Genomic DNA, 14,458 nt, shown 5'->3' with positions numbered 1-14,458 from the left:
TACAATGGAACCACTGTGAATTAAACAGTGTATTAATTTTTATAATAAACTACCCAAAATAAGTAAAAAAGTCATTTTCAGTTTCTTTTTTTAAAATCACTCCAATCATTCTAGAATAATTATTTCTTCTCAAATAGAGCTATTCAAGTCATCTGGCGAAGTCATCCTGTATTGTTTTTCATATCGCAATATATAAATCGCGGAAAAACTAAATATCGCAATGTCAGTTTTGTCCAATATCGTGCAGCCCTAAAACAAGGCAAAAGTGTAAATGCAGCAGCCCACCATCTGGCCCAAACACTTGTTCCATATTCCCAATATGTCTGTGAGTGTGTGTGAGAACAGAAAACAACCAATTCTGCTGTGCCACAAGTGCTGTGAGTCCAGAAGCAAAATAAAGCTTCTTAACTACAATAAAAACACAAGAGTCAGCCAGCTGGCTGTTAAATGACATACAGGAGATGAAGGGAGAGATGAGGGAAGCAAGAGGGAAAAGGAAACAGGGAAGGGAAACGGGGATGGCCGCAGGTGTGAGAACACCCAAGAAATATAGGTTGCTTTCTAAAAAACAGCCTTAATGTATAATGAATATCTAAGGAAGTAAGAAAAATAACAAAGAGAAGATGACAAAGGTCTTGTGAACAGAGACCAAGGCCAAAGAACAAGAGTCAGGTTGCAGAGGGAGGAAACATCTCTGTTTGGAAATGTTTGTGGAGCGTTCCAGAACGCTGACAATGTTGTGTGAGTGAGAGTACATTATACTCTCAGGGTTCCGCTGGCCACTTCACATTCGTATTACCCGGAAATAGAGGGCGTTCCCTTAACCCCGCAGAGAACAGGGAGTGTGAAACACTTTGGGTCTTCTGACCCTGAAGAAAAGTGATTAAATCATCAATCTTGGTACTGCAGTTTTATCTGTCAGGTTGCGTTGAAGGTAGGTGTCATGCTGCAAAGGCCGGAGACACAAGGATTTCCTGCACGTCTGAGGGTGTGCACACAAAAGGAACATTTCTCCCTTTCATCAGACACATAAATTATGTCACACCAACTCTATGCCACCTGATACTGCAGGAATGCCTCTGCACTGATCTATGCTTATAACAGCCATGGAGAACACATAACTCCCCATAAATCATACACAGGTTCGAGAAGCACTCAGAAAAGTGTAACAGAGAAAACACAAATTAATTACCAGTGTATCATCTGCCACTTGTATCAATCATTCAGCCACTGCAACATGTTAAGGTCTATTAAAATTAGAGTGTGACTTTTCATTACTACAAGTTCTTTATTTAAAAAAAACCAATGAATTATAATGGACCCCATCAGATTGACTGTAAAATATGGTTCTGTGACAGAGAAACCTTTTTTTTTATTTATTGGTCCACTCAACAAAAAAACATTATTGACCAAGGAGATATAAGCTTTGGGGTCATCCTCTATTGTTTTTAGCCCTTACATTGCAAATAAATCACATTTGTGCCTAAATTACTATTATTAAATTAATAAATTGCATTTTAGTGACTAAAATACAGCTAGTAAATATTCAGATTTCCCTCTCCTAAGATTGAGTTGTGTAGTGGTGAAGAACTTAAACACAGGGATACTTTTACTGAATAAGAAGCTGGCAAATAAGAAGATGGATTCAGCCTCATCATTTGCAGAGTGTTGTGTCTCGTGAGCATGAACTTGCAAAACTCTAGAGCATGTAGATTTGAATTTGAGAACTTGTACTGTACAATAAATATTTGTACAAGCTACTAGTCATACACATTAGAAAAGTAAAAGTTCCCTTTTGCTTCGTTCCATGTATTTTGTGGTCAAAGATCCACAAAGTCAATTTTCATTTCACAGTAAATATTTGCTCTGCTGACTCTCTTAAAGAGACAGTATCATTTTAGCGCTTGTTATGCATATCAAGTAAACTCAATGTAAATGGCACAAGTGCATATAAATAAACATGTAACAAAATGTATGAAATGTAAGAAATGTGTAAATACATAAACATTTAAAAGACACAATCATACAATAAAAAATTTATTGTTATATGTGTAATTCTATTTTCATTATAAGGTGTACCTTGTGAATATTTCATTAAAAATGTGTACGAAATTTTAAACAGTGACAACAGCTGGTAATATTATTGAACTGACATCAATATCATGAAATCATATAATATGAAATGTGTACATTTTAAAAAGCTAAAATGTAGTTAATATGATCAAAAATGAAATATAAAATAACATTTACAATCTTGCATACTTTATAGTTTGAAGAAGCCCCCTTTTCTGTTTACGTAATATCTTTTTCAGTTGCATTATGCTTGCATATTGGCAAATGTCTGGAGAGTAAAAAACAAAAGTTTACTTTTGTAAAAAGAGTTTCTTTCTGCAATGTGTCTAAAGAGGGTTGGTATCATTATAATATATAACTCTGTACATATATTGTTTCAGGAGCATGCTGTATAGATGTTTCTCTCCGATCCGGGTATGACAAGAATACTTTTTGATTCATAGTTGGAAGCATACTTTCTCTTTGTCTGGGCCTCATAAAGGTCTTATCTATTTGTTAACTGTTTCAGTCAACTGTTATATATATATATAATCCTTTTTTGCCAGATAGTGGAGAGAGATGGGAAATGATGGAGAGAAGAATGGAAAAATGGATTGTGAATGAAGCAAACAGACTTGTGTCACCCTCATTACCACCACAAACACCAGGTGGCAGATGCTGTTGGCTATAAACTGTTCTTATATGAGAAAAAAGGTGCCTTTCAAGCCATCGCTTGCTGGCCGGAAAAGTCAAATCCTCCATTAAGCCACACTCAAAATGCTTTTCTATACTGTAGACATTTGTACATTAAATAGTATGCTTGTTTATTTTTTTATTATTAACACTTTTATTGATTCAGACACTGCCCCATTTTTTATTAAATAACAAATTTCCCTGCCTTCTATTTGACATTTCTTTGAATGCTGCCACCCTGTCCATTTCTATGCAACACTCCTGAAATGAGGTCACTCCAGCTTAATTCCATCCACTAAGGATGACCTGCCTGCCGATCAGAACACTGGCTAGGACCCAGTTTTTATATATATTTATCCCCTATTTCATGACCAACAAATCACCTAATTTGTGTCTAGAGCAAAATTACATTTTGAGCACCAAAATGTCACACATAAAAATATGAACCCTCAACCAAAAATCTTGGATCTTAACACACCACCAAAAAACATGTGTTGTGTTCCCCATCTTCTGATTGGCATCACCAGAAGGTGGGTGTGTCTTTAAGACCAAGCCTCTCCATTCTAGAGGGGGTCCAATAGAATCTATGTAAAATCTTAAATTGCAAAAGGCGTACCCTTGCATCTCTAGATGAAGACTTTGTTTTTAGAATCCTAGCCCACACTCCCTCCTCCAATACCAAGTTTAAATCTTTCTCCCATAATCTCTTGAGAGAAGTTAAAGCACCATCCCACAGACTATGAATTAGCAGTGAGTAATATACTGATGCCTCATGACCTTTTCCAAAAGCATTAATCAACACTTCCAGAGAATCTGCCACAAATATTAACCATATTTTCAAAGGATCTCAACACTCCACTATCATACAAGTCACCGAGTGTACTAAACTCCCTCACAAGCCACTCTGTCCAGCAGAAAGGGGACCTATTAATACACAATTTTGGGTTAAGCCATATGCTCGAGGCAACATTTAAATAAATGTCTGAATTAAATACTCTTTTATATTTGTCTATACCGAGTGCAAAAACAAGATAACGGGGTGTAACTTGCCTTCTCTGGTTACTTTGATAGAAAGGCTTTGCAGTGGTGAGATAGGGGCAAGAAGTTCCTGTTCAGTACAAAACCAGGGAGGGGCTCTCTCTTGTGGAACCAACCAATGAGACCAAATGCATAATAATAAACCAAAATCTTGGTTAGGCCTAGCCCACCTTTGTAATTAGGCCTATCCAATTTACTGAAATGTAATCTGGGATGTTTATCATTTCAAATGAAGGACTTCGCTATGCTAACATATTGCCTGAAATAAGAGAGGGGGACATCTATAGGGAGAGACTGTAGCAGGTAGTTGAATTATGGAATATAATTCATTTTAATAACATTAACCTTTCTAATCATAGATAAATGTAATGAAGCCCACTTCACTCAAAAACATTTTTATTAAAGGGTCAAAATTAACTAACTAAATCACACAAATTTGCTGGGAATAAAATATCCAAATACTTAATATCGTGTTTGGAACACTGGAAGGTGCCCGGCTGAAAAGCCGTTACCGGGCAGTATGCTGTCAGAGCCAAAGCTTCAGATTTAGGCCAATTGACTCTGTATCCTGAGAAATTTGAAAAGGAATTAATAATTCTGTGGAGGCAAGTCAAAGATCTAATGGGGTCAGAGATGAATAATAAAATATCATCAGCGTAAAGCAAAAGCTTATGAGCCATACCTCCCGCAGTCACCCCTGGAAAATCATCTTCATTTCTTATCTTGGCTACTAAAGGTTCCAGGGCAAGACAGAACAATAATGGGGAAAGAGGGCAACCCTGCTGGGTGCCCCTTATTTAAATTTGTTTAAACCCATACTCATTTGTGTTCCTGTAGCCATTTCTCTACTGACATGTGACATACTGACATCCGGAAAGCCTGACCAATAAGAAATTTCACAGGTTGTATTCTGCATTTAAGCATGTTGATGACATGTGCATGTTTTGCTTTCATTTAGGTGTGGGTACTTGCCACAAAGGCTGGTGAAAATGAATGTCAGGCTCAAAACAATCACTAGCAATTAATGTCCTTTTGTCACATTGTTCTCTGCCTTGCACTAGGAGAGGATTTATATGGCAAAGACAAAAAAACTTAACTTTTAAGATCTACCCCACATATAGATTATACACACAAATCCCACATAGTAAAGCTGATGAGTAAAACTGTGGTCAGACAAAGAGGAAAAAGGGAACAGAGTAATGTAACAAGAAACAATACAGAAGAAAAAAAAAATAATAAATAAGAAATTCTGAGTGAGAAAAAGGACAACCAGAGGAGAGAAAGAAAGAGAGGTGAAGTACATTAAAGCTATCCATGCTGCTCTAATAAAAGGCCCTGAATGAGCAGAGTGGTAATCATAAAAAACTCCATCTATTCTGAGCCAGTCCATTAAGCAAGGTGGGGGAGAGCAAGACAGTCCATTAAGCAGGCCTTGGGGAGAGAGAAACAAATGAGTATACTTCACTAACTCAACAAAGCTCCACAAATGCATTCAACACACTGTAGCGATACAGCTCTGTTCATATAGCATTTTATCAGAATATTATGGCTATTCTAGATGAGCATTTTATTGAGAGAGAGAAGAGGGAAAAATGAGAAAATGCAACAAAAGAAGAAGGTCAGTTATGAAAGAACACAAAAAAAAGTGGATCAATGTCTCAGTGTTTGGTTCAGTCTGGTTGATGCTGATCTCAGATTTGCAAAGCTGGTCTAATATTGGAACAAACTTGTTAAGCTGTGTTTTGTTGCAAGAAGATCAGCTTCATGTAACCATGATGGATGGTAGCAAAATGCAGAATATGAAAGTGTGCAAATGTACTTTATAAGGTCAATACAAGGCAAGAAAGTTCTTTTTTTACTGGTCATGTAAGCTGGTCAGCACCTGAACCTGTTTAGCTGTTAAATTGCCGAGATCCTTTAGGCACTTTTTCAGCAGGGTCAGTTAGGATATAAGAATATTAAGTGGATCACATTGATCGAACACTAGAAATTATGGTGTATTCAGTCTAAAAATGTTTATCCCTTGTATGATCTGAGATAAGAACTCCTAAAGAGCTTTGAGAATGTGTCAGTGTGGTTTTACCATGGATCTGCGATACAGATCATCAGTCTGAGGGGGTCCAAGGGCAGAATCACTACTGCTCCGTACCAACAGAGGAGTGCCTGAAACACAAACACACACAATGATCAAAGGGGAAAATAAAACTACAAAGGCAACTACACTTAAAATGCTTATTTTGTCTCCTCATGATATATTTCACAAAATAAAATGTTTTAGAAAAAAAATGTATGTGCAGTTCAAAATTGCTGTTTTTGTGCTGATGTTGTGTTAAAGAAAAATTAACCAAAAAATTATAATTCTCTCATTACTGACTCATCTTTATACTGTCTAAAACTTGAATGACTATCTTTTTTTCTGTGGAACACACATAAAGACCTTTTATTTGAGGTATTTTATCCATACGTGACTGGTTTAATTTTCATAATGTAAATATTGAATGTATTTCACAAAAAAAAAAATTTGTTAGTTTCATGGGTATCTTATATTTTTTATATTGAACTGTTTTTGAAGTGCGTTGGGGTTTTCATTTATTTGTATACCGTGTTGCAATTAATGACATCATTTGGGTTAACCCGCGCTACACCTCTCAGTCTGCATGGGAGGAAATTTAAGTTTATAAATTTGAAGTATTCTATTTATTCAATTCAGAATAAAACCTTCTGTTCAGCAGCAGCCGATATCTGGCATCTTATTTACTTGCACAACACAGAGTTACAGAGTAACAGCCTGGTTACACTTACAATGCAAGTCAATGGGGTCACTAGCAAGCTCCAAAAAGGCATGTACACAAGCTGTACATGTGTCATGTGCAAAGGAAGTGTAATCACTCTTCAAGTCATGATCATTGCATTGTATGGATAGAAACAAATCATAGCTCCATCAAAATATATTTGTGTTCCGCAGCAGAAAGAGTTTGAGACGGCATAAGGGTGAGTAAATTAAAAGAGAATTATCATTTTTGGGTGAACTATCCCTTTGAATTGGTGCTAAAAAACAGACGGATGGCCAGCGCAAAAAATCTTTTTAACTATATTGCTAAAACTACACCTTCCTATGCAATTTTATATTATGTTGCACCCTATATTATACCCTATATTGGACCCTATGAGTCCCATCACGCATTTTAAATGGGTTGCAAATACTGTTTCAAGTTGTCTTTATTAATAGTCTATGCTTAAGCTCAGCACACTGTTTAATGACTGGACCAGTGTGTTTGTTGTCTTGTTATCAGTTTCATTCTTCCAGCTCAGCAGCAGCATCTGACTCTGAACCCTGAGTTAAACACAGTTTACATCTCACTTATTCATACTTTACTGGAGCAGGGGCACGTCATGCTCCCAGTGAGAGAGTAAAGATGGAAAAAAAAAACTCTGACAGCATTTCAAAAGGGTTTAAAAGAATATTTTGTTCTTTTCCTTCGCAGCAAACAGGGGCTGTCTATGTGTCAGAGGCTCTGACACAATGCCTTGTAAATTCCAGTCGGCTGCCTCCCTCAAGCATCCTGCATACAATTACAGACCTGTTGCCTTCCATCAATAGTTTAAAACACTTTTAACCATGCATGTGAGCCACAGTAATCAGTAGAAAAGACCTCATATGACTCTCAGGGGGATATTTCATATGGAAAAAAAGGATATTGTCATCAAGGATTTTCTTAAATACACATCCTGTCTACACTGGCGCAAGTAGCAAAAGCAAATAGATCATGTTGTAATCAATAATGCTGTCTACACTGAAACATCAATTGTGGCATTAAACTGACCCGGTCCATCTTGTGCAGCACGTGCTGGCACTACTCCTGCCCACAAGACAAATAAAAGCTTTAGAATGTTTGCTTTGACATGTCCAGTGTAGACATCCTCAGGCCATTGCAGCTGGTTGCAACACGTCAATGGACATGCCCAGTGTAGACAGAGTGTAGGCAGTGGGTAAGCGGTGTGTCCACCTCTTGTTCATAATTCAAACCTGAACAACCTCACAAACTCTTGGATAAGGAGGCAGTTTTCTGCTTGGCCCTTCCAGACCCCCAGCTGTTTAGAGAGACAGTCAGTGTGAGACTCCATTCAGTCAATTAGATCTAAATAACAGCCCAATAGAGAAGCATGGCTTCATAATGCAGCAGAAGCATCTTAATATAACAGCACTTGGGCATGAATACAGATAAACAGTTTAGTAAAGGACCACATAAACTGAAAGAGAGGACATTGTGTTAACCACTGTAGTGTTTGCTGATTCAGAACATTATTTATGTAATATTCTATACTTGGCATACACCAATACACAAATACAGACTGATGCTGCTGATAGCCCAAAACTATTGACCAAAATTATCATAAAAAATGACTTCAAAAAGGTGCGTTCCGAATGACAATGATTTTTGAGCCCCACAATTTTCAGCATTTCAAAGATCTCTGAGAGGATGGTAAAGTCTTCGAAGGGAATGGGGCAAAGGGATGATAACTTCTGAGAATGGAATGTACCCTATTTCTGAACAAACCTCTGTTTTGCAATTTGGTTTGCATAAATGGCCTGGGAAGACCAGGAAGGGAGCTTTACTATGCAAATGTTTATGTCTATTATATATATAGTTGGTCCTACATTGAAAACCATTTAAAAAAAAGAAAATTTTCTCAATGTTCTAGATCTGAAAGATGTCAGAATTATACTCCTTTAGAGACCCTGTGAAATCAAAATTAAAGATTTGCTGCTTTTCATCTACATCTATGTAGCAAATTTCAGTAGATGTACACAGGATGGCAGAAAGTGCCTGCGTACCTCCACCAAAACCTATCGACTAGTTTTAAAAATGTGGCGAGTGGTTTGACATGTCACACCCCCACTTCCTGTTTCAGTAGGAAATATGTCAAAACAGCAACTCCAATCGTGCTCGTCAAGGGACTTCAGGGCGGCTTTGAAAGCATCATTTGAAACCGTGGAATCAAAATTCAGCACACCTCCATTAACCATTGGAGTAAGGCAGACTTTCCAATGACAAGGAACAAGAGTGAACACCTTAAGCACAATTAGAAAGACAGGCCTTCCTGCTCACTGCTCTGCAGCATCCAACACTCTCAGTCATGAGCGATTAGCCTTACATGATGGCTTCAATGGTTGAGAATTAGACTCCAACTTTGACAGATGTGTTAGTACTAGCTGATTTCACAGTCTTCACAATAGATCGTGCTTCTCAGGACCCAATTGGTCAGATGAGAGCCGAAGGCCATTACAAAAGAGTATAACGGATTATCTGTATCCAAGGTGATGAGTGTCAATTTGGACTAGAGTATCAAACAGATGGACACAAGTAGCCAGGGACAAGGGTGTCGTTCTGCTCGGTGGTCTAAAACTGGCATTTCTTTATCTTTCTCTTTATTTCTGGATGAATGAGCTATCCTTCTCTCTTACTATTCTTGTGTAGAAACAGAAAAGAACAGAAGAAAGGGAATGACCTTTTTGGGAATTAAATGTTTACACGCACAACATTTTCCAATTAAAGTTGCTGTAAGCGATTTTAGCCATTCTACTTCCATGAGACTGAAATGTTGAATTAGCCATGCACCTCTATCCAAATCCCTGCACTCCATAAGATACCAAATGTGCTTTATTGAGAGCAGAAACGGTTGTTAAAACAACAGCAGCAAAAATAGCGCCCTCAACTGACAACTGTTATGAAAAACATGACATAAAAATGGCATTAAGCCTCAGTTCACTGCAACTGCACTACTATGAGTACGTGCAAAATGATTAACAGGCAGAAAGCTTCAGTGACCATGGTCTGCAGACAAATGTTTGCTGTTTACAGAATCTAGAGCAGTTACAAAGATTGGTGAGATATCTCACAACTCTTGTTTCATGAAAATCTTTCTGGGAGTAGGAACAACTTTTGCATACCTTTCCATGAAAAAACATTACTTACACCAACATTAATGTCTATATTCTGATTAAGCCTTCATTCTGAAAAATAATTCAGATTTGGTGCATAATGTGGGACTTCCAATCCAGAATAAAAGCATCTGACAGTTTGAAGAGGACATTATGAAATGCTAAAGTAGCCTAACATTTGGAAAGAGATACTACTTTGGAAATCAAACCCCTGGGCAGGGTATCTGCACATTTTTTAAGTGCAAATTTAAAGACTTTTAAGACCTTTTCAAAACTTCTAAATGGAAAAATTAAGACTATACCATGGCAAAAAAGATAAATACTTAAAACTTAAAACTGTTTTATGTAATAGTTTTTTTTTTTACTAACTTTAGCACACACATTGTGAACAACAGGTTAGACATGCAAACTGCTTAGATAAGCCAAGTCTTGTGTTTTGGAAGTGCAGTTCCCACTGTAGCAGCAAGGAGAAGACTGAGTTACTGGAGCAAGCACCTTGAAACATTTCAAAAACAACAGCAGCTGACACTATCTGAGAAAAACTGTATAAGACGAGCCCTAATGTAGAGGGTGATCCACCTCAAAGTACATAACATAAAATATACACTGCAAATGGTAACAAAATCAGTATAAAAAATTATAAAGAAAAAAATTAATAAAGTGCCATTTAAAAAATAACAAATAAGATTGAAGTGTTACATTTTTTTGAGCTCAGAGAGTTTGTCCTCAATTTGTCCATTTACTCCCTTCAACTCCTCCTGTTTCTCTTTGGCCCGTCTTCTCATTGTGTTAGACTTTGTAATCAGCGTGGCCATTTTGGAGCTTGCAGAATTTTCTGCCTGTTCTGCCATTCGGTCTGCGTCACTTTCAAGTGACTTACACACCTCCTCAATGGACCTCTTCTTTTTCTTCAGCCCTTCCAGATCATCTTCAATGTTTTTCCTCTTCTTGGACTGTTCCTCTTTTTCCTTTTTACGTCTTTCCTCCTCTAAGTGCTCCCTGTAGCGACTGGCAGAGTTAGACGCACTGGAAGTAGACGCAATAAGCCTAACGTTACTAGTAGCAGGTGTACTTGTCTGAGCACTTGGTGATGGTGTTGTAAATATTTGAATAGGTAAACTACCCGACTGATCCACAATGTATTGTTGTGTTTCTCACTTTTCGCATGGGAATCTAGGGCTGTTTGACCCATTGTCCCCAACAGTATATTTTTTTTGCAGAGATCACATCGGGCCTCCCTCATGCCAGTTTTCTTCAACCAACCCTTATATTTATCATCCTCCAACCACTTGTCGTTAAACTGACATTTGCCCATAATGTCACTAAGCGTTTCGCTAACTGGCTTACCAACTCTTTCTCCCGCTTTCTCCTGCTCGCGCCCGCTCACTCTGCAACCACTACACTTCCTCCAGTAGCCTTCTAGTTCTACGGAATGCAGATGACACCCGCAAAGAACAAATGCTGCCCCTAAAGGTGTGCTGGTCACTTATAAAATTGCGGTTAAAAAAATACACGAAACCAGATGGAGACATTTCACTCGCTCGGTGAATTGGGAAATTTAATACCTCCCTTTCGAAAATTCAAGACATTCCAGACAATTTAAGACTTTTTTAGGCCTTAAAAACAGAAAGTTGTATTTAAGACTTTTTAAGACTTTTTAAGGATCCGGGGACCCTGCTGGGGTCTCACCACACTAGGGGTGTAACAGTTCTAAGTAAAACACGAACCACATGGATCGCCACCAACGGTTCAGGAAGCATTGGCACCGCGGTCAGTTCACCTCACGTTTAATGATGCATATGGAGTCAAGAAAACAAAGCATCAAACAGACAGGCACAGTTATAACCTCCGCTAATGCACCTGAATGGATACGCTCCACCTGTGTTTCACGTGGGACAACTGTTCTGCAAGCGTTGTGTAGTTGAAAATGGCAAGTGGAGAAAACGAAACACTGATAGAGGAGCCCCCTGCATTTCTCCTTTCTGGGAACATTTTCTTTTTGCAGTCAATTACAATAGTGATGGTCAAAAGACGTTTATGAAACAGGCACTGTTTGAAGACATCGCTCAACACGAGTGCTGTATACTGGTAATATATGTCAATAATGCACGTGAGGGTTTATTTAAAATGCATATGCAAGTTCTTCTTGTTTCCTTGTGCAGCTATAATCTATCACGAGTGTCAATAATGTGCTTTGATTAATGGCATTAAGATGCCGTTATAGTAATACATTAATACATGATTAATAATTTACGCCTACATCACCCAGGGAAAGAGCCACAAGTGAGCCAAAACTGCACACACCCCCTTTTTTAAGCAGGCACTTTGCTAATACTGTGGTTACTATGATTTTACTACAAATGCCATAGTTAAACTATGGTTAATATATATATATATATATTTATTTTTTCTAACAAAGCAAATACTGACCCATACAGAAACCATGACCCTTAAACAGTGATACTAACCAAACCATGATAAATTTGAACCCTTACACCCCTATACCAATCCCAAAAAAATGTATGGACATATGTCAAAAATATTTGCAGGGTCAAGTATTGATTCAGATTGAAAGAACACCCAGGATGCACTTAAATCTAGAGTTATTGATAAAACCCAACAACAACGGGAAAAAAGATCAATACTCCTTTTAATATGACCATTCAAAATGAGAGAGAGAGAGAAAACAAACTAAAGGGGAAAAAAAAAATCAAGGATTATGGAGAATGAACTTCATGTTGTATTTGTCTTTCTGGAGCTTGACACCCGTGGTCACTATAAACTGTTATTGTATGGAAGAGAGCTGCTTAACAACCTTTTATTATTGTGCTACACTGGAAAAATAACAGCATATAGGGTTTGGAATTACAAGAGGATGAATAAATAATGACAGAATATTCATTTTTGAGTCAACTATACCTTTAATACAGGCACTTCTGTGAAAATGTAAAAACCAAAATACCTGGCTTAAGATACCTGTTTGCACTGCTCAGCTTTCTACATGATTAAAGGCAGGAAAGACAACCTGACTCCAAACAGAGCAGAGAATATGTCAAGAAAACCTGTGTCTTACATTCACAAGCTGTATTTGAGAGTGCTTAAAAAGCTGATTTTGCAGACAAGTCTAAAAGACCTCAAAGTTCCACAACACAAGACTGTTCCTTAAGTACAGATAACTTTGAATACACTGACGTCTTTCTAATGGACAACCAATTATCTATGAACAGTAAATGTTAATGTGTCATTGTGTTCCGCAAGACAATATTTTGTGTGTACGCTGTTAAGCCAAAAAAATAGTTTATGCAAGTATGCAAATGCTTGGCAAATGCATTACAAGTGCACAGTCTAAGGTACTTAAAGGAATAGTTCACCCAAAAAATGAAAATTCTCTCATTATTCACTTACCCTGATGCCATCCCAGATATGTATGTCTGTCTTTCTTCAGCAGAAGAAAGTTTAAGATTTTTAGATAAAAATGTTGAAGCTTTGTAAGTAAATGGGTGCCATAAGGCTGCTGGCTGTTTGATGGTCCAAAAGGCAAATATAGGCAACATAAAAGTAATCCGCACGACTCCAGTCGATTAATTTTGTGTCTTCTGAAGCAAATCAAGTTGGTTTAAGAAACAAATTGATAATAATTTTTTTTTTAACTTGGAATTGTTGCTTCAGCACAGCGATGCATCTGTTTGAAATGAACTAACTCTCACATGACATTTGTTCCTCTGTTGTATACAAAGTGCACGCTTCCAACTTCTCTCTCGCATTAATCCGTCAAAGCGCTTACATCACCGATGCATCAACTGCTTGCAGGAAATTATTTTATAAAAGTTAATAAAGTTATAATAATAATTTGTTTCTAACACCAATCTATCGATTTGCTTCAGAAGACATTAATTGATCAACTGGTGTCATGTGGATTACTTTTATACTGCATAAATATGCCTTTTGGATCGTCAAATAGCCAGCAGCCCGAAGGAATCTGTTTACTTGCATTACAAGGACCTACAGAGCTTCAACATTTAAAAATCTTACTTTGTGTTCTGCTGAAAACAGTCAAACACATCTGGGATGGCATCAGGGTAAGTGAATAATGAGAAGATTGTAATTTTGGGTGATCTATTACTATAATATGCTTTCTAGCTTGTTGCACTAAAAAAAAAACTCAGTACTCAAAGGGGCGATAGAGCTACCTTCAAATGCCTGTGCCATTGAACCAGATGTGTTATTATTCAGCTTGCTAGCAATGTACATATCAACATTAACAAACTTACGCAGCAGGATTCTCTCTAAACAATGCTTCACCATGAGAGACCATGCCAGTGATAATGTTTCTTGTGGTAACACTGAGAATTCAATGCATACTTGTGTTGTGTTATGAATTGTGGTCATATACATTTCAAAACATAATGCATACTGTATAATCAAGCTTGTGTAGATAGAAACGCTTGTGTTTATGTGCTTAAATAGAGTATGTTTCGGGTCTTTGTGTGGCAGACTGCGTTGGGTTTTGGAAGATTTCTGCAGGCAGATTCTTTCTCAATGGGAGTTTACATTTATGTCATGGAGCAATTCATATACAAGTCAGGGGTGATAGAAGTGTACAGGTTTGGCTGTGTTAAAGATAACCCCTGGGGCCTGGGTAGCTCAGTGAATATTGACGATGACTACCACCTATGCAGTCTCGAGTTCGAATCCAGGACATGCTGAGTGACTCCAGCCAGGTCTCCTAAG

General features: G+C 37.6%; 1 protein-coding gene across 2 annotated transcripts in view; it reads right to left on the bottom strand.

Moving 5' to 3' along the window:
- Window positions 1-14,458, bottom strand: part of LOC127658564 (partitioning defective 3 homolog B-like) — a 460,995-nt gene that overhangs the window by 296,994 nt on the left and 149,543 nt on the right. For both annotated transcript variants that reach the window (XM_052147919.1, XM_052147921.1), the window contains exon 5: window positions 5,867-5,946. In XM_052147919.1, the coding sequence (XP_052003879.1) occupies window positions 5,867-5,946 (80 nt within the window). The remainder of the gene's footprint in view (window positions 1-5,866; window positions 5,947-14,458) is intronic.

The sequence above is a fragment of the Xyrauchen texanus genome, chromosome 18 (genome assembly GCF_025860055.1).
Source record: "Xyrauchen texanus isolate HMW12.3.18 chromosome 18, RBS_HiC_50CHRs, whole genome shotgun sequence".
Taxonomy (NCBI): domain Eukaryota; kingdom Metazoa; phylum Chordata; class Actinopteri; order Cypriniformes; family Catostomidae; genus Xyrauchen; species Xyrauchen texanus.
This window is presented reverse-complemented; position numbering and strand designations above follow the sequence as displayed.